The sequence below is a fragment of the Hetaerina americana genome, unplaced genomic scaffold (genome assembly GCF_022747635.1).
Source record: "Hetaerina americana unplaced genomic scaffold, ioHetAmer1.1.p SCAF_5, whole genome shotgun sequence".
NCBI classification, from domain to species: domain Eukaryota; kingdom Metazoa; phylum Arthropoda; class Insecta; order Odonata; family Calopterygidae; genus Hetaerina; species Hetaerina americana.
The window spans coordinates 95254968-95279279 of NW_027287095.1; the positions used below are offsets into that span (position 1 = coordinate 95254968).

At 40.1% G+C, this 24312-nt stretch overlaps 1 protein-coding gene across 37 annotated transcripts in view; it reads left to right on the forward strand.

Annotated features, from left to right (window-relative positions):
• The window catches only part of shot (dystonin-like protein short stop), a 465355-nt gene that overhangs the window by 384760 nt on the left and 56283 nt on the right, over positions 1-24312 (forward strand). For 32 of the 37 annotated variants that reach the window (XM_071592974.1, XM_071592987.1, XM_071592975.1 and 29 more), the window contains 17 exons: positions 156-482; positions 1373-2125; positions 2605-2922; positions 4598-4861; positions 5929-6189; positions 6677-6851; positions 7737-7987; positions 8494-8694; positions 9758-9912; positions 13309-13320; positions 15048-15321; positions 16085-16414; positions 18506-19359; positions 20826-20985; positions 21084-21281; positions 22105-22235; positions 22579-22741. In XM_071592974.1, coding sequence (XP_071449075.1) covers positions 156-482; positions 1373-2125; positions 2605-2922; positions 4598-4861; positions 5929-6189; positions 6677-6851; positions 7737-7987; positions 8494-8694; positions 9758-9912; positions 13309-13320; positions 15048-15321; positions 16085-16414; positions 18506-19359; positions 20826-20985; positions 21084-21281; positions 22105-22235; positions 22579-22741 — 4827 coding nt within the window. The remainder of the gene's footprint in view (positions 1-155; positions 483-1372; positions 2126-2604; positions 2923-4597; positions 4862-5928; positions 6190-6676; positions 6852-7736; positions 7988-8493; positions 8695-9757; positions 9913-13308; positions 13321-15047; positions 15322-16084; positions 16415-18505; positions 19360-20825; positions 20986-21083; positions 21282-22104; positions 22236-22578; positions 22742-24312) is intronic. The other 5 variants (XM_071593006.1, XM_071593004.1, XM_071593005.1 and 2 more) reach the window with 1 other exon arrangement.

The following is a 24312-nucleotide window of genomic DNA, read 5'->3' on the forward strand; positions in this document are numbered from 1 at the left end:
TGACACCCTTCATGTGGCCATTGAGAAAAGGTGATGATCAAATATATTGTTTTTATTAATACAAATTATTCTGCGAGCAAAATTACAATAACAGTTGCGCCCTGCGTTGAGTATTGAGGTTCTAATGTTCCCTTCTTATGCTTGTTCCTTGAAAGTTTCTCAACAAGATGCTCTTGGATCGCCAAAGCTCCATCTCTTCACTGTTTGCCATGGGCAATGAGGTAGCGGCCAATGCAGATGCTCAGGAGCGAAAGCAGATAGAGCGCCAGCTGAGGGAATTGGCAGGTCGCTATGAAGCTCTGCAAGATGGTGCACAGCGCCGCATGGAGGCGCTGACGGAAGCAATGGTTGTTGCCAAGGACTTCCAGGACCGTCTTGTGCCTTTGGTTGATTGGCTTGATCGCACGGAGAAGAAGGTGAAGGACATGGAGCTGGTGCCCACAGATGAGGAGAAGATTCAGCAGCGCATACGGGAGCACGATGTGAGTGGGGCCCTGCCCCTCCAAACTCATTTCCATTGCCCCACTCAAGTTTGCAAGTCTACCCTCTCCGTAATGCATTGCCTGTCCACCCCACATCCCTGCTCTAGGTCTGGGACTGCTTGGGCCCACAAGTTCACTTAGTTGCAAAGGGTCCCCCCTCTTGATGACCTGGGCCCGTGCAGTGGGGAGTGAGGGTGGGTGGGGGGAGAAGAGGAGACTCAAAGCCAGGCTGTGAGTTCCGTACTTATGTTTCCCCAATCAAAGATCAAGTGATTTTTTTTAGTTGGAATGATGTTGCCTTTGTCGGAGGCCACAAATGCAATTGATTGGATGCAATGCGGGCAAAAGGATTTTGCACTTGAAGTGTGGATAGTTCTAATTTAAGAATCTTGTAAAACTTAGTCTGGCACTCATATCATTTTGAAGTCTGGCTATTTTTATGTATTAATTTGTGATTGGTTTATACATGTACACACGGACATTTGTATCATTTATCTCCAACTATATTCATTGATGCAAATGGCCTCAGTCACAAAATAAAATTATTGCTACTATATTCGTGAAATTAAAAATGAAGAATGATTGAATTGATCATTTTGAATTTTGTTTGGCCCCCCTATATACACATTTGAGCTGGTTTTTGGTGAAATTATCTCTTTGATATGAAGATTTGTATTTGACCAGATGCCTGATTTGACAGCAATAAGTATAAAATGTACAAATTTTAACCTTAACTGAATATCAAAGTAAGAATAATTTTCAGTGTAAAGTAAGAATATTTTTACAGTGTGGGTCATTAGCTTATTTTTAATGGAATTAAACAGTTATTAATAGAATAGTGGTAAGAAAGACAGCGATGTTCATACTTTTCCATGCTTTACTTTTCTCAGGCCCTCCACGGTGAAATCCTTAGCAAGAAGCCAGCCTTCAATGGGCTGACGGAGGTGGCCAGCACCCTGATGGCGCTGGTTGGTGAGGACGAAGCCACAATGCTGGCGGATCGTCTCCAAGAGGTGGCAGATCGCTATGCCGCCCTTGCCAATGCATCATGCGGCGTGGCTGACCTGCTGCAGGAGTCCCGCGCTGGCCTCCGCCACCTGGTCCTCTCCTATCAAGATCTTTTGGCATGGATGGAGGAGACGGAGCGCCGGCTTGGGCGCCACAAGGTGCCTCCGGTACATGTAGAACCACTGCTTAGGCACATGGACTCCCTGGCTAACCTCACGGAGGAGGTTGCTGGGCGACAGTCAAGTGTTGACTCGACGGTGGACTCTGGCCTCGAGCTGATGAAGCACATCTCGGGCGATGAGGCCCTGCAGCTCAAGGACAAGCTTGACTCATTGGGGCGGAGGTTTGCCGACCTCACAGCTCGTGCTGCGGATGTCCTTCGCCAGGCCCAGGAGGCTTTGCCCTTGGCTCAGCAGTTCCATGATGCCCGTCGAGACTTGGTTGCGTGGATGACAAATGCAGAGTCGACTCTGCAGTCAGTGGACTCGTCATCGGGTGGTGGGGGAGGTGGGGGGTCAGGAGGAGGTCTCCTTGGCCTTGGCGCTGAGTCAGAAGTGTGCCGACTGGAAGAGGAGATAGCGGAACATCGACCCCTACTGGAGACAGTTTGCCTTGTTGGGCCTCAACTTTGCCAGGTGATAAAAGGGGGGAGGTGGTAGGGTTTGACTCCTTTTGCTGAAGTTAGTCTTGGCTACTTTTGTCTCTTGCTGTCTAAACAATTAAATGTTTATATCAAAATAACTTAAGTAAAGGGGTCATGGTAGTCAAGTGGGTAGAGTACTGGGCTGATGGAGGGTTAGGGTTTCCATTCCCAGTGATATTTAAGGATCCCATAAAATATTGTGCCGTAGTTATCCTCAGATAATTATTTTTTTGACTGCTGGAATCTTTTGTAGAATAATTTGTGTACAAAATATCTGTTACTGGTGTCAATGAAATCTCATACAATCAGTGTAGAATTAAAATGTTATTATTTATTTACCATGCGAAAAAGGAGTAATTGTTTTTTTTGACAGTGAAGTATATTTAGAAAACATTGATTACATTTTACAAGCATGCGTAATGTGTGAAAGCATAGAATAACTTAGTGATACCATGTTGCGCCTTTGCACAGGTGTCACCGGGTGAGGGTGCTGCCACAGTGGAGGCTCTGGTGACGAGGGATAGTCGGCGATTTGAGGCGATCTGTGAGCAAATACAGAGACGAGCTGAGCGGCTGCGTCTCTCCAAACTTCGCTCACTTGAGGTGGTGGCTGACGTGGATGAGCTTCTGGAATGGTTCCGTGAGGTGGAGGCGCAAATTCGAGATGCAGAGCCCCCAGGCTCGGAGCCAGAAGTGATTCGGGTGCAGCTGAAAGAACACAGGGCCCTGAATGACGACGTTTCCAGCCAAAAGGGACGAGTGAGGGATGTTCTCTCTGCTGCCAAGAAGGTGTGCTCTTGCAGATAGTTCTTCCAAATGATTTGATGTTCAGTCTCCTCTGGCCCTCATTTTGATCCCAAAATTTCATTTAAATTTATATGAGCCAATGATTGATGCTGGTATGTAACCCATTGCCGACCCCGGTGGCGGCGGGGTAACGTCCTCGTCTGCCATTCCAAGGGTCGCGGGTTCGATTCCCGCCTGGGTGAGTTTCTCTCCATCTAGGGCTTGGGTGTTTGTAAATGTGTCCATTGTTATCGTTGTTAATAGTTCGATGTAAAGGCCAAAATGTGCTGTTTTCGGACTTATACTGAATAAATAAATAAATAAATAAATAAAATAGTAAATTGGAAACAATATTTTAGTTTACCCCATTCCAAGTTCTTGTTCATGGAACATGGAAAAGTTATTTTAGACATTTATGGAATGTTTACCGAATATCATACTTTTGAAAACTCTTGTTATGTTAGGGATGTCCCTTTACTAGTTTAATAAACTTATCTAATGCCAATTGTCTCATACTGCCAATTCAAACATTAATATATTTTGTATCCCAGCTAGATATTGCATTGAACCCAAGAATTGAACTCCTATTTTCTCTCATGTACATTCCGATATATTTTATTGTGCTAATGTTGTTCATGTTGAGAGCAATTGAAATGAATGGATTTCTTCCAACTACTGATTATTTTTTGCATAATTTATGGCAAAATGTAGGTGTTATCACAGTGTACGTCACGAGGGAGGAAATATAGTAATCAATTCCCAGTGTAAAAACATAAGGATAAGTTAAGTCCAAAGATTGATCAAAAATGAATCCCAAATCAGAATCACTATACTCATCAAGTCTCAAATTCTAAACCATGTTGTAATCCTATTTCAAACTTTGATTCCTCTGTATAGATAATGTTTTGTAATCAAAATTCTATTTTTTAGTTTTTATTTTATTATTAGCCTGTCATTTATTTCATTTTTCGCCTGCAAAAACAGTCTTAATTTTATGCAAAATGTAATGCATGATTCTCTCTATTAATAATTAATTATCGGGGGTAATAAGTTTTTCTGCGAGCATCATTCTTAATTAGTTGTTTTATCGACCTAATTGTGGCAACGCGAGTTTTGGGGAAGTATTCAATTTCAAAATCATGGCATTACAGCCATCTGTGTTTTAAGCTATGTTTGAAGGCTAGCCTTGGTGCATTACCAAAATAATTGACCTCTGTAGCATCTTTTACTTAATGGCATAAATTTTAATTTGGTGCTTAGGACAGTTCATTATTGGCCTTAACTGGATAACAGGTAATCTTAAATCATCCAGAGATGATTAATGATTTCTAGCATGGTATTTTTTAGTATGGTGTCAGTTCTCAGACACATAGCAAAATTTTCTGTTAGCCATCTTGTGCCTTATTATGAATCGATAATATGGCTGAACAGCAATACATAATGGAGGTAATAAATAGAAACAGTAATAAATGCCTAACATAATGCTTATTGAAAAGTACCGTTGAGTTGAGAGAGGATATTTTGGGTGTAGTTTAAAATTTCCCATGCGTATTCATTATTGCATATTTATTAGTAATCACATTCTAGTATAATTTTGCATTGCAGCAATGCCAGTAGGAATGCAATGTTGACCAAAAAACTTAAGTTCATGAGATGATGGATGGTGATGATGTTTCAGGTGTTGCGTGAATCAGCACAGCATGAGGATGCCCCACTAATTCGAGAGCGCACTGAGGAATTGAGGGAAGCCATGGACTTGGTGTGTAAGCTGAGTGGTGAGAGACTCTCTGCCTTGGAGCAGGCCCTGCCTCTTGCGGAACACTTGCGTGACACCCATGCCACTCTCTCCTCTTGGATGGATGATGCAGAGAACCAGATAGCGTCACTGACCACCCCTGCCCTGAGGCCTGACCTCATCGCCCAGCAGCAGGATCGCAATGAGGTGAGCCCTGTCCCCGCTCTTGCTAGCTCTCTCTCCCCCCCCTCCCTCCCCATCAAGGGAATTGTGCTCATGGCAATTTCTACTGCCGTGGAGTCAAGTAATATGTATGATGGCATATAAGATGCTCCTTTTCTTCCAAAAGTATGGTTAAAAAAATCATTCACGTCTTGGATGTGTGTCGGTTTGAACTGCACGACTTGACGTTCAATACTTTGTTATTTTTACCCCAGCGTTGCCTATTTTGACTCGATTACATTTTCTTATATATCTATTATTCAATTGTAGAATATTGCCTATGGGATTGTTTTTATCAAGCTCATCCCTATTGTATGACATGAATATCATGTTGCTCACTTCTGCAATGTCAAAAGATTTGGCAGCAAGATGTGGAATGAACTTGATTGTATTTTATCATAACATGATCATAACAAATCAGCGTGTGCTCATCTTACTGAGTGGAATTATTGGTTTAAAAATAAAATTGGTGGAGTGGAGCTTATGCACAGACTGTTAAAACTTCTCTTGGGTGTGCCCTGCTGAAATGAGTGTGTTTCTTAAATGCCAGTGCATCTTATATGGTGTCAAATGCGGTATATTTTGGCATGAAATGCGCTGTGGGAGCACAAGTTAGACTTTGGGCTAATTGATTGATTAGTGGAAAACTAAACCAAACTCTAATTTTGCCTGATTTTTACGAAGCCATAGAGCCAACTATGTTAACACAGACATGGACAATCCTAAATAAGAAAGGCATATTTTCTATTCTTTTATTATTCTCGAAAACTCATTTTTATGTATTGGTCTTATTTGATGAATTTAAGATCATGATGTTGCAATTTAATGATTGTTTAAATTCAATATCAAGTTGCTTTGAATTAATGAGCAGTAATATTGTGTTGAATAAGCCAGTATTGTTTGCGCTTGTTTACCCGACATTTGCACATCAACTAAACATGGACGAACTGTGAACCTTGTCTGTGCTGCTCCTATTGTATTCCCTTGAAATTGATTCACAGTTTGCTCTTGTGGAGGTGAGTGGTATTTAACGATTGCTTTCTGCACCCTAGCTCTTCCTGCAATCCATAAATGAACACAAGCCCCTGGTGGACAAGTTGAACAAGACTGGAGAAGCCCTGATGAGTCTGTGCGGAGAGGAAGAAGCCATGCGTGTCCAGGAGCTCCTGGATGCTGACAACAAGAGGTATTCTGCACTTCGTGGTGAGATTCGTGCGCGGCAGCAGGAGCTGGAGAGGGCCTTGCAGGAGAGCAGTCAGTTCAGCGACAAGCTGGAAGGGATGCTGAGGGCTCTAGGGAGTGCCGCTGAGCAGGCAAGTCTTGTTTCCACCGCCACTGATGGCCGTTCACTTGCATTGGCACATCCATTTAAGTGCGGCACCTCCATAAGTACAGTTCAGAGGATTTGAGCCATGCCTAGAAGCAATTAAATTGATATCTAAGGGGAACTCTTTCACTGCTACTTTTTCTCCTCTCTTTGAAATGGCAAGTCACTGCCATTTCAATATCTTTGAACAATTGGCATTTTCCTGAGTTGCTTTTCAGTTTAATGCTTTTTGCTTTTTCTTTCCTTCTGAAAAAATCCACCCTCCAATGCGTGGAAGCACCAATGCGGAAGACTGCAAATCCATTTATTTTGTCTGAGGAATTTTAGATTTACTTTTATGAATGGTCGATCTCTTGATGAAGTATACTTTTTCCTGTAAATAGTTCATTGAAACAAAAAAGTCCAATTGCAGAGGGGCATTACTCTTGTGTGTAGATAAATGAATCTCATCCTCCACTCAATGATCAATGCAGGTGTCAGGAGCAGAACCCGTGTCAGCCCACCCTCCGAGAATCCGAGATCAAATGGACGAGAATGCTGCCTTGGCTGAGGATTTGGTGGAGCGTGAATCTGCTTACGAGGCCGTGAAGCGCGCTGCAGATGATGTCATAAGCAAGGCTGGTGGACGTGCAGATCCAGCCATCAATGGTGAGTACTTGTGGCTTGCCTTGGCCAATTGCTGCTCCAATCGTACCATTTCCCTCGCGCACAGTTCCTGTGGCAGTTCACTCTTACCATTGCTTCCTCACATTTTAGACAAGGAGCATTTCAATAAGGTGAAATATTAAAAAAAACTAGCCAAGTCATGTGATAGTAATTTTATGACCTTTAATGCTAATTGTCTTTACGTGCTTAATGTCTTTACTTGTGTAATCCATTAATTAATCAGAGGAAATAATTTCGTGGTCATGCGGTGACATCATACATAATTAGTGTTCGTGTTTTTATCACAATCGCAATGCTTTTCTTGGTCATTCTTAGTGAAGTGCTCTAAAATCATTGGGTCTATAGTTGATCAGTTGATCACAGTGAGTGGAGTATTAATAAGGGTAAGTGCCTCCACTGTTCACCTCAATCCCACTGAGGTGCTGTTACTAAACAACTTTTGATGAAATTATTTACGTGAAATACGATTAAATAGTTTCTTCTAAGTCTGTAAGAGGTTCTTATAAGTTCAAATTGTTAATTATTAAATAAATAGCGGTTTGTATGCAATGAAAATCTTCATTTCATTGGTCTTTTGAATGACTTGTGGGGAAGTTTTGGGCTGTACAAGTGTAAAAGGGGAGCCTTGACGAAAATTTGCCTTTCAGAAATGCTATAGAATAATGGTGATTTGTATGAGACCTGCCTCTAATATTTTCGCCAAAGTTTTAGGAACAAAAGTGTATGAATTACATGAGTAAGTATCAATTGGTTTCCATATGATAAATCTCCTTTCCTCTTTCCCATCTGCCTGTATGTGTTGATTTTTGTATCTCTTTGGAAATCCTCTTGAAGCCTGAAACCATAAATTTAACTCTGTATTTGCAGACATAAAGCGTAAACTGGAAAAGCTGAACAAGCTGTGGAATGAAGTGCAGAGAGCGACCAATGATCGCAGTCGCTCATTGCAAGACACATTATCAGTGGCCAATCGGTTCTGGGACGAACTTCATGGGGTTATGCGGACACTACGTGACCTCCAGGATTCATTGTCTTCTCAAGAGCCACCAGCCGTGGAGCCAAAGGCTATACAACAGCAGAAAGATGCCCTACAGGAAATCAAACTTGAAATTGATCAGGTGAGCCTTATGCTTTGGGACATGTTGTCACCAGATCAAATTCACTAATGAATTAAGCTTGTAGCCTTATTGTTACCTTTTGAGATATCCCGTTGCCTTTAAATATCATTTACATTTTTGAGAATAGACAATCAACACCAATGTATTGGAGTTGATGTTTTGATTTTATAAAAATTAATGGTATCCCAGCAGCTCTGTCAAATTACCGTTTGATTTGTTTTTGTATTCCAAATCCATATAAATTGTCTATTACCGACAAATAATTTAGCTTTGCAAATGGAATTTTTTTGATGGAGTAATGACAATGCTTGAATGAATTAGGAGGAACTTGCATAAGAATTTTACACAATTAAGAGTTCCATTCTTTTAAGTTGCTGTCACATCTCTGAAGGGGTGGACCATTAATCACACCAGGGTCCTGAGAAACCTAGTGTACTATGTTCCACACAATCCTACGATGATACTTGTTCATCTTAACTGAGTGAGTTTCTTGTGTTTTTCTGTAGACGAAACCAGAAGTGGAACAGGTGCGCCAAACTGGGCACAGCTTGATGAACTTGTGTGGTGAGCCAGACAAGCCAGAAGTGAAGAAACACATTGAAGATCTGGACTCAGCTTGGGACAACATAACAGCCCTCTACGCAAAACGGGAAGAGAATCTGATTGATGCCATGGAGAAAGCCATGGAGTTCCATGAAACACTGAAGGTGTGCATTTGTTCCTGGTGCTCTCTCTCCTATTCCTCCTCCGCCCGGGTCTGTGGATTGTACTCGAACAATGCACAATTCTGCTTTAGCTGTCATTTCTCAACCCTTTGCATTGGGGAAATGGAGGAGAGATTTGATTTCTTGTGATTATTCGCAAGAATGTACTCCATTTTTGATACACATGCTTCCTGAATGAGCGTTTTTGCATCATCTTATGTATTTACAGCATTAATTTATTATTTGTGCACATACCTTTGAGAATTTAAAACTCGTCACTCTATATCCTAGCCCAATCTATATCTTAGCACTGTGCTTTATCAGGTAAGAATTTACGAAAAATTCTCGGATCAGACCAAAAAGGATCAAAATAGTTGAATGTTAACATTTAATATGGAGAAAATGGAATCATTACATTAAAAAATTGGCAGCTATATCAATGTTTATTCATTGTAGAATCTCAGAAATTTGTCGCCATTGCTGCTAAAATCATATATGCAGTTATGTTTGTTAGGGCTGTCACTTTCCTCTTGCATAACATCATGTAGGGCATTAATAATTCCATGTTTTTAAAAATACATAATGATAGTTTCACTTTTAATCCTCTGCCAGGAATTTTTCAACGAGCCACAAAAACTAGAAATTGACAGCCGTTTCAATCTTCTCATCAGTTGAGTCATGAGGTGGTGCCTTATAACTTGTCTCTCGTACTCATGTGACAGTTTTTGCACTATTGTCATTCTGCAATGATTGCGCATACCATTTATCTTCAGGCACATCTTTCACCAGGACGTTGCCCCTGAAAAATTGGCAATAGACCTGTAATCATTCTCAATTGTTTGTCAAGTCATTTTCATCATCTATAATAGGTAGGAGAAACCCTCCATTGGAATCAGTAAGATAGCCCACTTATCATTCATTTCAATGTTATCCAACATAGATATGCAGATATTTGTCCAGATTAGTATTATTGTTTCTCTTTTGATGATAAAATGGATAATTTCGATTCTAGCCTGTAATTTTTATTTGCTTAAATATAATATCCATGCTATTGTATCTTTCGCAGAATCTTTTGGAGTTCCTAAACAGTGCTGAAGATAGATTTGCACGAATGGGTGCCCTGGGCAGTGACATTGACGCAGTGAAGAAGCAAATAGGACAGCTCAAGGACTTCAAGAGTGAAGTGGATCCACACATGGTGAAAGTGGAAGCCCTTAATAGGTCAGAGCTAAGTTTTGTCCTAGTTGTAGAGGTGTACTGGTGATGGTGGTGGTAGCTCTGTTTCTGATGGTGCACCAAATTGATTCAAGGGATGGGTGCACATAAACACCCTTTCCTTGAGTCAATTTGCAAAAAAATGTGGAGGTTGGCACAGTGCTGTGACATGCCCAACATAATTCCACACTCAAAAGTTTCCATTGCTTCAGTTAACTGAATCAAAATTACTCATTTTCAGCCACATGTATGATGATACATTGGTTGCATAAAAAGTATCGGGAAAAGTTTGGGAAAAATAGATTTATTTCAGATATTGTTACAATGCCTCAAAAATTTTCTAAGTACATCCCTTGAGTGTCAACACACTTTTTACAGTGACTTTTCCGCGGCTCGAAGGCTCCCTCGTTGACGGATTCCAGAAGGTCCTTGAGGGTGCATGTACAAACCTCTTTGACTAGGGTCCCATGGTGGTGTCCTTTGAGGAAGGATATCACTTTTGAGAATGGGAAATAGTAGCCTGCTGGTGCCAAGTCAAGGGGGACTGTAAGGGGGTTGGGGAATTGTCATGATGCCATTGCAAAAGGTCTTCACAAGCTGATGCTAGACTGTAATTATGATCATCCATCAAGACCTTCAGGACAAGTTTAGGGCAGATCTTTTGCATTGCCAAATTTTCAGTATTATTGGTATGCACTCTCATCAACCAATACCATCTGCGATCATGTACACACTCAACTGATGGTCTGAATTTGGCACTTCTTGATACGTTGGGGAAAAATTGTTACCGAAGTTTTTTGTACAAACCTTGAATATTTGAAATGAATTAGGATCACTCGTGTTTCCCATGTAATATTTAACAAGAGTCTTTTCTCAAGAGCCTGCAATGGTTAGAGCATATGGTGGCACCACTGCTTTTCTACATTCGTATTCCTGAATTTTTTTCTGTTTTGTCCAACAAACAAATCGCCCCTCAAAAATATGCTTAAGTTTGAAAGCCCCTAGTGAAGCACCCATGTCCTCGGTGAGAGTGGTGTGGGCGGGACGAGTAGTGAGGAGGCACCGGGGTGGCGGGAGGAGGAAGGGGTGGTGTGGGTGGGGATTGTTGCTGTCAGAGGTGGCAAAGTGGTGCTCCACTCATCCCACCCTACTACCCGGCTCACTTTTGCTGTGGACACAGGACTACCACATTCAGCACTTAGAAGCTTGCATTGCACTTAAGGATGATGCATTGAAACTCTTTGTATGAAACAAATTGTCGTGGGAAAGTACAATTTAATTATTTTTCACTAAGGTTAATTTCATAAACATAACAGTTTCAGGCTTAACTTTGTGGGATTCCATTATATTGAGAGTAGAAAAAGAAACTTTGCACTTACACATAAAGATTTAATGTGTCACAAGACCATGGTTTCGAACACAATGTGTTTTTTTTCTGGTGTTCTTTCTAAGAACGGTGGAGGGATACATGGTGTTCTTCTTTTAATGTACATAAACTTCCACAAATTTAAGCCAGAAACCATTGAAAACATACCCTCCCCCTCCCCTAATCCACTAATAGGTTGCTGCACCAGTGCTCAACTTACTCCCTCTCCCTTACTCCCCCTACCTTCCTCCCCTCTTGGAGCCAGGCTATACAAGTTGAAACATTTTTCATTTATGTCACCAGATGATGATGCTCAGCATTGAAACCATAGTCGTGTGAAGTATTAAATCTTTATTGTGGAAGTGCCAAGTTTATTTCACTACCCTCATCATGGTTAATTTCCACCAATTTAAACTGGCCACTGTTATGCTGCCTCCACCCTAATTTCTTGCCCTGAATGTTTGAAATCTCTACAAGTGAATCATCCCTCATCACCACATGTGCGAATGGTATAACCCAAATCGACCCTGAAAACAGCTAGTGGCTTTAGCTGGGGCTATTGCACAGGATGCCACCAAAAATGAACTGATCTCACAGCTAAAAGGATCATCACCCTTATTTGGCATTCTCAATTTGCATTTCATTTCCCTTTTCCAATATTCCATTGAGAGGGCACCTTAAAGAATTGGGGCAAGGTGCTAAGTGGAAGGTTAGGGATGGGGTGTGTCGTGCATGAGAGGTTTTTGCTAATGTGCTCTCAAGGAGCAAAGGATACCTTGTGAGAGCATGTGGGTGATTTTCTACCACTGGTGTAAGCAATGACTCTGTGCCATACCATTTGAAACTACTGCGTCACGATTAAAGACCCAAGAATCATATTCAGAGGAATGGAAGTCGATTATGAAGAGTTGCTGATATGTTATAGGAAAACATTTCCATCCCATAGTACAATAGCCAGTGGGAAATATGATTTTGAAGAATATCATCATCATTTATGTGCAGTATAGCTAAACATTATTTGTTTCAGGGGGTTAGTTGTCAAAAATGTGTAAAATTAAGGTTTTTGTGCACTCAAAGTCAAGGTGGGGGAGGTTAAAACTTCATTTGGATATTTTACAAATCAATAATCAGTAACAATAGAATTGTAAAAAGTGATCAGCATTAGCAATGTCAGCAGTAGCCAATTTGTTGATGCATATTGGTTTAGTATCTTTTTAGGGTTTTCAAAACAGTAAAGGTGAACGCAGAGGTAGTTCTCAACAGCTGCGAAAGCCTACGATCTACAGTAAAGGTGAACATTCAAGTGTAATGAAATGCTAAATTACATCACTAGATTTGCGTTAGTTGTTCGTCAATAGAGTATTCTTAAGTTAGCACTTTTTAGAAGTGGATTGGTGTTTCCTTTTGCTCTTAGCATCATGTTGTATTTTCTGCACCTAGCACGATATCATCATGCAAGGTACAGGAATTTCTTGGTGTAAAAGTAATTCACCTGGGCTACTGGGATGATCCCTAGTTAAGGCAAATGATTTTGACATTGTGAAATTCCTGCACATTTTATGAACATCAGTGGATGACTCTGCTTAAGTCACTGTCATGACATATCTTGCCGTTATTTGGATCATGAGAAAGATATTTGCGATCATGATGAAATCGACATAAAATGGCTTCAAAAAATTGAAATATTTTTTATTCTTCTAAATTGTTGATTTGTAGCAATTATTATTATTATTATTGAGGTAGGTATTGATTAAGAACTCATTTTAATGGTACTTTAGGTGATCTATTTTATCATTTTAACATGTTCCCTGAGGAAGTATTCTCAACATAAGACCTCTATTTTCTGAGTCAAATATTTTCTATGTATTTGCTGAGAATTCAATATTTGGGTTGAGTGCTGTGGTTTGGTTGGATGGAAAATACTTTTGATGATGACCTGATTTCATCATTTGCTGGTTTGTAATCTATGACTGTTGTCTCTCTCCCTTGTGCTGGCACTTGCGCCTTGATATGTTGAATGGGGATTATGAGGACAGGAGTTTGAGAAGGCAAGTGACAAATTGCAGAAATGGAGATGTTAGCACTGCTGCAGATTTGGGAGCATAAAATTGTTTCCATGCATGGCTTTAAGTGATAGCGTAGCATGTTTTGTGTGTTTGTGTGTGTGACCATACTGGCAGTTGCCTGTATCAGAGATGTGTATTGGAGTGTGTGGGTTTGTCTGGCTGCTTATTTTCTGTATGAAATCAGGTGAAAATGAGGAGGAAAAGCAATTATGCATAATTTTAAAGATGGAAAACATGAAAGTATTTTGATTGTAACACTTAATACAAAGAATGTTGAATTTTTACTTTGAAAAATTAGCAGCTACATGTAGATCAATGTTTATTTATCCTAGACTCCTGAAAATTCATCATCACTGGGCCAAAATGCCTTTCAGGTCCCCCCTTTCCCAATTCTGAAGCATAATTCACGTTTTCAAGTTTATATTCAATACTGTACAACAATCTTTTCCCATAAGATTTCATGAGGATATTATATTGGAACTTTATATGCAATAATTATCTTCTGTATATTATTTTAACACTAGTTAATATTCCCTAGCTAATTAGGGTTGAATGCTGATAGACTTTAAGTTTATCAGGAGAAATTCAATGTAAATATGTATTAGAAGATGGTCGACATCACCCAACGAGTACTAAGTTTCGTAGTAGCAACACCAGTGAGATGTTACTGTAAGTCTTACTATGTATGCATTTACAATTTATGTGGGAATCTTTTTTGGAAGTCCTTTTGACAAAATATTAAAGTCCTGTTGCTAAATACTGGCTCAAAACAGTGATATAAGCGAGATCTGTAATAACGGCAACTGACTTCAATGCCTGATGTGGGAAAAAATATGTAATGGAAGGTATTTTTCCGATGAATCCGCTTGCGCTTATAGGTTAAAATTATACCCATATGCATATCCCCGGCCCATAAGATGTAGACTGATTTTAGAGCACATTTTGGAAAAAAAAGTGCGTTTTATGAGTCAGCTGGCCAGGAGATGTGGTGTCTCATGAGTAAATTAATATCACCTTACATGGTCAAAATTTGCCATCTTATGGTTTAACGAGCAGACAAATATGAATATTTTCAGAAAGAAGTGGTGAAACATCATTATTTCATTGACTACATACCATTTTTTTCATTTTGTAAAAAATGCTCTTTATGTAGAATCTGCTTCAGATATGTGGTAAAATATTATATGGGCTGCAAGAACTTCATTGTCTAGCATGAATGGAAAAGAACCTAAATATCTTCAAAGAATGAAGCATTGAGGTAATAATGAAAAGTCTGTGTATTAATTTTAATTTATTAAAAAAAAAGAAGAATCCTACTGAAAATGGAGTCTGGTTAAAAAATTTAGATAATTTAGGAGTGAAATAAGTTTTTAAGTACAACTATTAGTTCTGAAATTTTTCTGTCTTCAAACAAATAATGGAATGAATTATTATGATCTAAATGCTAAATCTTTTAATGTTTTTTTTGCTGTGCCAAAAATGCAAGCAAGTGAATCTCATATTATTAATTTTGAAAGTATTACTGGATGTATAGTGAAAAGATGCTGTTTCTATCCTCTAAATATCAAAATTTTTGCATGCTACTAAAACTTTTTGCCTCTTATTCCACTCATAACATATGCTTCTGCTTAGTGAGACCATGTGCGTAGTGTTTCCTCTTCACACCAGTGGTAAATTGATTTGCTGATGTTCTGCATTTGCCCTTGAAGGCAAGCCCAAGAGCTGACAGAGAGGACTTCTGCGGACCAAGCAACGGCCATCAAGGAGCCCCTCTCCACGGTCAACCGCCGGTGGGATGAGCTGCTGAAGCGAATGGTGGACCGGCAGCGGCAGCTGGAGAATGCCCTCCTTCGACTCGGGCAATTCCAGCATGCACTCCAGGAACTGATGGTGTGGATATCGCGCACGGATGGCACTCTTGACGCCCTGAAGCCGGTTGCTGGGGACCCACAGGTTCTGGAGGTGGAGCTGGCTAAGCTGAAGGTATGAGGAGTGCATCTCTCAGAATTGGGGGTTGTGGGGGTTTTTTCACTCCCATGTGTGGGGGTGTCTTTCATCGGGGGTTGTGGAGGTGTGAATATTATTGCCTCACAATCGCTATGTTCCAAAGTGAAAACTTTTTCATGCTTGGTAATGTGTGAATATCTGCAGACTGAAATATAGTGTCAATAGTAAGTATAATGCAGTAGGTACAGAAGTCATTGTCAAAGAGCATTGGCAGATTATTGCTTCTATGGGATGAAAATAAATAAAATTCATTTTCTATGTGGTTGGACTTCATCCAACATGGATTGAAATTTGAATGCTATCAATCATTTCAAGGTTGAGGTCTGGAAAGAGTTTTCTAAAAAATTCTTATCTTCTATATTCTTATTCTTATCCTATACTTGGCCCATGCTTTTCATGACTTTAGCCTGGATAAATGAAACAGTTTCTGGCATCACTTGGTGGAAATTCTTCATATTGAAATTAAATTTAAAATACTTCGCCTTTGCACATAAATCACTTTTATTACTACCTAGGTTTCGTTATGGTATAACATCATCAGGTCTGATGATGTTATACCATACCGAAACCTAGGTAGTAATAAAAGTGATGTATGTGGAAAGGCGAAGTATTTTAAATTTAATTTCAACTTTAGCCTGGAGACTGTGCGAGTTGTTGGTAACTGATTCAATTGATAGAGAAAGGAATGCTGCTTTAGAGAAAACAATTTGTAAACATTTGTTCCTCTTGATTGGTTTAGGTGCTGGTCAATGACATACAGGCCCATCAAACAAGTGTGGATACACTAAATGATGCTGGAAGGCAAATAGTTGAGTCAGAAAAGGGATCAGCGGATGCCTCGGCAACTCAGGAGAGGTTGAATCAGTTAAATATCCAGTGGCGTGCTCTGTTGGGTAAAGCGGCAGACCGGCAGCGGGAACTTGAGGAGGCATTGAGGGAGGCGCAGGCATTCAGTGCTGACCTTCAGGACATGCTGCTCTGGTTGGCTGATGTTGATGGCGTGATTGCTGGATCGAAACCCGTGGGAGGACTGCCTGAGACGGCCACGGAACAGCTGGAGCGGTTCATGGTGAGTGAGCAAGTTGATGTACCTCAACTTACCTTCTATTCAAATGTTAATACTTGCATGTGCAGTGGATGAGGCATGCTGTGGAGCTTGGTTGGCTCTTCTTCTTTTCCGCTTTAATCTGGTTATTTCTCCAGGTCATGAATCCAATCCATGGCGGTAGGTGTTCATGAAAATATTTTGTTAGAAAGTTTCAAACTAAAATGCTTCTCTGGTAATTATGTTTAGTGAATGGTCACAGGAAGACCACAAGTCTCTCTCTATTATTCCGTCATCTTTCATGAATGTGACAACTGAAATAACAAGCTATAGTACAGTGAAATCCCATATTTGCATAATCGAAATTTACGCTTTCTCTTTATTTACAACAGCTTTATCAAGCCTGTACCATTTCCCATTTTCCCAACATAATTGGAGCCCCATATTTATGTGATTTCATTTTCAGTTTTCCCGTTATATGAGGGGTTAAAAAAGTTCATATCCTAAAACAGCTACTGATGTACATGAGCCTGTGTAAAATATTTTTTGAATTTTTTCGTACACATGCATGCACCTTAAGAGAAGGGAGAGAGCGGTAATTTGAACGGTGTTTTGGCGAAGGATTTGAATATGGTGGGGTAGTCAGAGTGCCACTAGTGACAGAAATGTGAACTGCTGAAAATCTCAGTCTGCAAGGAAAAGACTCAAGCCATGAAAAAATGCATTGTCTGACTAAGAGTTAGTTACAAAATTTATGCATTGTGAATACACCCAAGGGAGACTGTTCACATCACACATAAGTTGAAATTATGAGGAGTGAAAAAAATCCAGGAACGGGTGACTAATGACTAGGATCATTTGCACTCATTTGATGGTACAAATATAGTAGTGATGGACTCCTGAATGATAAAGAAAGTATTAATACTTGCTTAATTCCCTAAGAACTGCACTGAAATAAAAATGGTTTTTTCTTAAAAAAATGTGAGGTTGGGCAACTGTTTGCATTAGTTTAATGACGAGGTAGCTCAGATTCTGTTGTGCTTAGTTTTCCTCGATTACTGGGGAACTTGAATATTATGCTACTTGAAAATCGAAAGATAAGGTGAAAAAATAACAATTTTAACAGTGAAAATTCTTCTTTTCCCTTTACTTGCATGTGCTCTCATTTTAAACTTTTTTCTGGGGTCCTTAGAAAAGTTTCAATGAGTTGTTTGACTACTGTATTTTAATTAAATAATAATTACTTCAGTCAAGCCAATTAATTCCGTTTGCAAGCCAGATGCAATCAGCATTTATGTGATGTGACCCTAAGCATTTGGCTGATACCTGATGAAAATACAGTTTGCGAGTAGGGCGGTGATATGTTAACTTTTCGTGTGCCAGTGTGTGTCATTACCACCTGCTCTTCAATGATTTCTCAATGCCACCACCTATTATTTATTGAAAATTGTGTTCCAATTCACTTTCAATTAATATATTTTGAGGCTCCTAATCTATAGTAGTGGTTTCAAATATGCACCAATTACCACTTGTAACAGACATTATCCAGTTTTCCTAATGATGAGTTCACTGTGTAAAGTTGCAATCCCTTGACAATTGGTTGTCTAATATTTAATTCTAAGGACATGTGTGAGAGGTTGTATAACTTTGGTGCGTTTTTATTTATTTGTGAAACTGGATTGAAATTTTTTCATTAATTTTCCTGGTTGGCAGGATATTTAAGACCAGGATATCAGAAAATTTTGTGTGTTTTAAAAAGCAAGACCATAATTTTTTTGTAAATTGCTTTTGAAATCTCATTCTTAAGATTTTAGTTTTTTTATGCATTTTAGAAAAATGTGCTAAATTGAACATGATGGAACAATTTGAAATTGTTTACTATTCAAATTTCTTCCAATTTAAAATGATGTGTTCCTACAAATTCATCCCACCCTTATGCTATCCTTGTGTTCCTCGTACTCCGTGGTAATTCCAATGCCTCATTACTTGTGTTGTTTTCTTTATTAAAATTGGTATATATTCGTCTGTATATCCCATTTTGTTACCATATCATAATATCCACAGAAGTCATCAAAATGGCTCTCTATAATCTTGCCATCTCAAATTCTCGTGTAGGAGGTGTACAATGAATTGGAGAATAATCGACCCAAGGTAGAGACGCTTCAGCAGCAAGGCAACGAGTACCTCAAGAAGTCTGCATCTGGGGCAGCCACCAACCTACAACACAGTCTGCGAACCTTGAAGCAGCGCTGGGAAAGTGTTATGTCACGCGCCAATGACAAGAAGATCAAGCTGGAGATTGCTCTGCGTGAGGCGAATGAATTCCACTCTGCGCTGCGGGCATTTGTTGACTGGCTGACTGAAGCGGAGAAGACGTTGAGTAATTTGAAGCCTGTCTCTCGAGTGCTGGAACAGATCCTTGCTCAGATAGAGGAGCACAAGGCTTTCCAGAGGGATGTGGGCGTCCACCGCGAAGCGATGCTCAACCTGGATAAGAAGGGCACCCACCTCAAGTACTTCAGCCAAAAGGCAGACGTGATCCTCATAAAGAACCTGTTGGTGAGTGTGCAGCACAGGTGGGAGCGAGTGGTTTCCAAGTCTGCGGAGAGGACGCGTGCCTTGGACCACGGCTACAAGGAGGCCAAGGAGTACCACGATGCATGGTCATCCCTCATGAACTGGCTCTCCGAAGCTGAAAAGGGTCTTGATGTAGCCGATGCTGCTGGTTTGGGTTCGGCTGTACCTGGGGGCGCTGCAGGCAGTGACCCAGATAGAATCAAGGCGCTTCTCTCAAAACACCGCGAGTTCCAGAAGTCTCTGGCGGCCAAGCAACCAACTTATGATGCGGCCATGAGGTCAGGAAAGTCACTGCGGGAGAGAGCACCAAAGACTGATGAAGCACCGCTGAAACAGATGGCGCTGGAGCTCAAAGAGAAATGGAACAGTGTTTGTGGAAAATCAGTTGACAGGTGAGAAATGTGTGTTGGCATTGTGAAATACCAAAAAATGGAAAGGCTATCTAGATAATTGCTCGGCCGTCTCTATGTTAAAGTTGCATGGCCATGAAAATAAATTAACCATCACTATACATTAAGGGAGTGGTATTGTGCTAAGTGATGCTGAAATTTTGTAAAAGGTGACTTGAAATTAATCCTGAGAGTTTTTTGGATAGTAAATGCTGTTATATTTTGGTTAAATTTTAAGATTTTGAATGGATAATAATTTGAGTTAAAATTAAATGAAAACATGAAGTTTTAATGCTTTCACAACTAACATTTGTGCATTCTGGTACAGTAAAACTTCCATTTACACTTTCAATTCAGCCAGTAAAGGTGTATTGCGCAATCTAAGTTAATATGAAATTGAGGTTGTGGAGGGCGAGGGAGGGATGCAGTCAAGCAGGTAGTGAGGGGGGAACAGTGCTGTGTGGTGGCCCCCTGTTGTGCCCTCATTATCTGTTCAGTGCCTGAACATCCTCATTAATAGCTTTCAAAAAAACACACACTCCTGTCAATTAAAAATAAATGCAATTGATATTTTTTATGTTTCTATTTTGGCAACCAACTGCTGCATGAGATAGTCTGATGTCCGAGATAGAATTGCTGATAGTTAATCTTTAAAGTATCTAGAGAAGGGTCAAATCCATAATTTGATGAGATGTGCATTCCTTTTTCAACAAATCCCAAATCTGAATCATCCTTATATTTTAATGTTCAATTTTCCCATTATACTTCCGTCAACGTTTCATTTTACATAGGTCTTTTATCCCTCTTTTTCTTTATCCATGTATCATCTTTGATCTAGTTGGTACACTTGCAGCTCATCTGTTTATTAAAATTCACCTGAGCAGTAATTAGTGACTGTTAAATGAGCATTTTGCTAATGGAAGACAGGGTAATGTCTTAATTGGGTTTTGCCAGCCACCATATTCAGTGAATTAGACACTTTCTAATGTCATTGTCTCCAGCAGACATTTGCCGATGAATACTCTCATCCACAAAAGGTTTGCTGATTAAGTGCCAAAAAAATACTTCATGGTTTCAAATGGTGGACGGCATCAAAAGTGATTGTCACGTGAGATGATGACACGAAGGATGGCATTAGTTCTTTTCTGGCATTTGCTGTGCGTGTGTCTCCTGCCAAGTGTCAGGTAATCAATCGACTGCTAATGTGTCAGTCCTGCAGTCAGCAATTTTTTGTTAGGGTGTCTCGTAATGCCTTACCAGAAATAGACCAGCATCTTATTACCCGATTGCTAGAACCATGAAGAGTTTGCGTATTAAATTAAGTGTATTCAACTCTTGGTCACCCTCATTTAATTAATATGTAAGATTGAGAAGTATGCACTGGTCTCTCTTTGAGAGTCCACCTTAATGGTTGAATGGGAGTGCCATGTGGAATTACTTCTTTTCACACCTGGTCCTCTTGATTGCAGGCAGCGTAAATTGGAGGAGGCCCTTCTCTTCTCTGGACAGTTCAAAGAGGCTGTGCAGGCGCTCATGGACTGGATGCGCAAAGTTGAGAGTGGCCTCATCGCTGAAGGTCCCGTGCACGGGGATTTGGACACTGTGATGGCACTTGTCGAGCACCACAAGGTTTGGCTGGCGCTGAGTTTCTCTTGTATTGTGATTCATGTGGGAGGGGGTGGTGCTGGTATTAGAACTGACGTGTATAATTAATTATTTCACTCAAGGCTTTTGAAGAGGATCTGGAAAGCCGTTCAGTTCAAATGGATTCGGTCCGTCGCACGGGCAGGGAGCTGCAGGCCAAGGCTTCGCCATCCGACTCCGCTGCGATCGAGTCTCAGCTGAAGGAGCTCGATGACCTTTGGAGGCGCATTGGGGAGCTGGGTCGGAAGAAGACCCTACGTCTTGAAGAGGCTCTGAAGGAGGTTGGTTATTGTGGAGCTATGTTTCTCATTGATGAGGATTAGATATTTGCTTGTATTCCTTTCCCAAGGGTGAAAAGAAAAGGAAAATACCTTACTATGTTACAACTGCAGCGGTCAAGGAAAGGAAAAACTGGAAGTGTAGAATTGTACCTTTTGATATTTCTTAAATACATCTCAAAATGTGTATTTAAGTTTTATTAAATGAGCAAAAATTTTTTATAGATTCAATGGAAAGTACATATTATCATATTTTTTTGAATGTTATTTCATTTGATAAGCTTTTGTGACCACCAATAATTTGTTTACCAGAAAAAGTATGCTAGATAAATTGTTTAGATTAATCGGTTGGGCAGTTGGAGTTGCTTTCAGTAAAAATATGTGCAGGAAACCCCATCTGTAGAACTTCCATGATCTTCCTTGACCTTGAAAAACCTTGAACTCAAAAAAATGAACCCTCGTAGGAGCAAGGGCAGCATTCGGACAAGAATGATGAATTTAGATGAAGGGCTTTTGAGGCCTTGTATTTGTGGAGATGGATGGAGTAAATAAGCTGAAAGAGAAGAAGAAAACTGAATGAATAACATTTATGGTCAAAGAAGAGAGGAAACTATTACGATTGCCCGTAAAAAGTGCTCGTTTTAGAACTGAATTTTGGTGGACCAAACTGATAGTTTTATTCTGCTGCATTACTTGCAGTTAAGTGATTTAGTGAAAATGTGTAAATGTCTTCTTTTGCATTTGTTGCTAACTGGTATATTTAACTTAGTATGCCAGTGTTTGGAATTGGCTATTAATTTTGAAATTGAATTTTATTACCTGAAAGGCTGAGAGACTGCACAAGGCGGTCCACATGCTCCTAGAATGGCTCTCAGATGCTGAAATGAAGCTCCGCTTTGCTGGACCCCTGCCTGAGGATGACCAAGAGACGAGGAATCAGTTAGCTGAGCATGAGAAGTAAGTAACGCTTCATCTCATTGTATCAAGGTAACGTCCTGCTAAGAGATCTCAACCGTGGCCAGGATTTCATACTTGTAGTTAACTGAAGGGACAGAATTGCATTTCATCTTGCAGAAACCATCTCTTACTTGTAAGTTCCTCTTGCTGATTGTAAATGATATTACCATTTTGCTGATTTTTGCAAATATCAGAAAATTTCAAATTTTTATGGTAAAATATAGAAATACTTATGTTTTGTTATGCTGAATTTATGAAGAATTTTAATGGCATGATAACAGTACAAGTGATGCTATTTCTTATGTTATAAAAGTGTGATGTTATTATAAAAAAATTTCTCTAGGTTTATGCGTGAAATGGCAGAAAAAGAAGTGGAGAAAGACTCAACAATTGCCTTGGCGCGAAGTATATTGGAGAAGGCACATCCAGATGGAATCACTGTGATCAAACACTGGATAACCATCATTCAGTCAAGATGGGAAGAGGTGTCCACATGGGCTAAACAGGTGAATATAAATGCCTGATCAAGAATGGACAGCAACTTTATTTTTGAGTTAATGTGACATATTTTTAATATTCTCCTTTTTTATACATTTAGCACTTAAATATATGATAATTTTATTCAATTTATTAGGGTTATACAGAGAATATGAAAATGTTTATGACTATCCTTATAAATGTGTTCCTTTAATTTGAGGTGCACTTATCGTAATATACTAGGCTACCATCAGTTTCTTGTAACTTCTGATACCTGCATTCGATTCATGAGCAATTTTTTTTTTTTTTAAGGTAATCTACCGTTTAAGGTAGGTTTTTGGATGGACACAACTACCAAACAAATATTTTATTACTCCTTACAAAACACAAAATCCATCATCCTACTCTATATCAGGTCCCTCTTCATCTCTGAGTACTTTCTTCCTCCCTTAATCCCGTCCAACATCCCTATCCTGTCCCTTCCCTTTCCTCTTTTGCCCAACATTCTACCCTCTATCACAGTCTTCAACATCCCACTGCCGGTCAATACCCCCTTCATCCACTTTTCCTGCCTCCACAGGATTTCTCCCAACAAACCCCTCTCTTCGCCCACCATACCAAGTACTTCCTCATTTGTTTTCTTCTCTGTCCATTTCACCTTCTCCATTCTTCTCCACACCCACATTTCAAAAGCCTCCAGTCTACGTCTATCCTCCTGCTTCAATGACCACGTTTCCGCACCGTACATAGCTACACTCCATATCAAAGTTTTTACGAGTCTTTTCTTAACATCCTTACTCAGAGTCCCCGTCATCAACTCCCTCCTCCTTGTGAAAGCCTCTTTGCCTAGCGCAATTCTTCTCCTTACGTCCCTACTACTTTGACCGTGTTGGTCCAAAACACTACCGAGATACTTAAACTGCTCTATCTGCTCTAGTTTTTGCCCTCCTATTTTAATGTTAAGCTTGGCCTTTTTCTTCCTAGAAAATCGCATAACCTTTGTTTTATTAATGTTGATTCTCATCCCATACCTGTTGCACTGAATTTCCAATTCACTCAGCAATGCTTGCAGCCCCTTGGCTGACTGACAAACTAAGGCTTGGTCATCAGCAAACCTAACTGATTTTACGAATTCCCCGCCCACTTTCATTCCTACCTCGAGTTCTTCCCATGCCTCTTTGATCATTTCCTCTGCATACAGGTTGAACAGCAACGGTGATAATGGGCAACCCTGCCTTACACCCCTTCCTAACACTGCCCATCCTGACTCCCCGTTTCCCACCCGCACCTGAGCAGTCTGAGACATGTACAGGTTGCGGATTAGCCTCCTTTTCCTCCAATCTATTCTTATTTTCTGCAATATACTCATTAGTTTTTCCCAATTCACCCTATCAAACGCTTTTTCGAAATCTACGAAACAGGCAAATACCTCCTGGTTGTGTTCTATATTCCTCTCGATTAATAATCTCATTACCGCAATGGCATCGCGCGTACCTCTCCCCTTCCTAAACCCAAACTGATCATCCCCTAAGTAATCATTTGCCCTACTCTCTATCCTTTTGTTTATGATCCTGAGAACAACTTTAGCTGCGTGGGATAT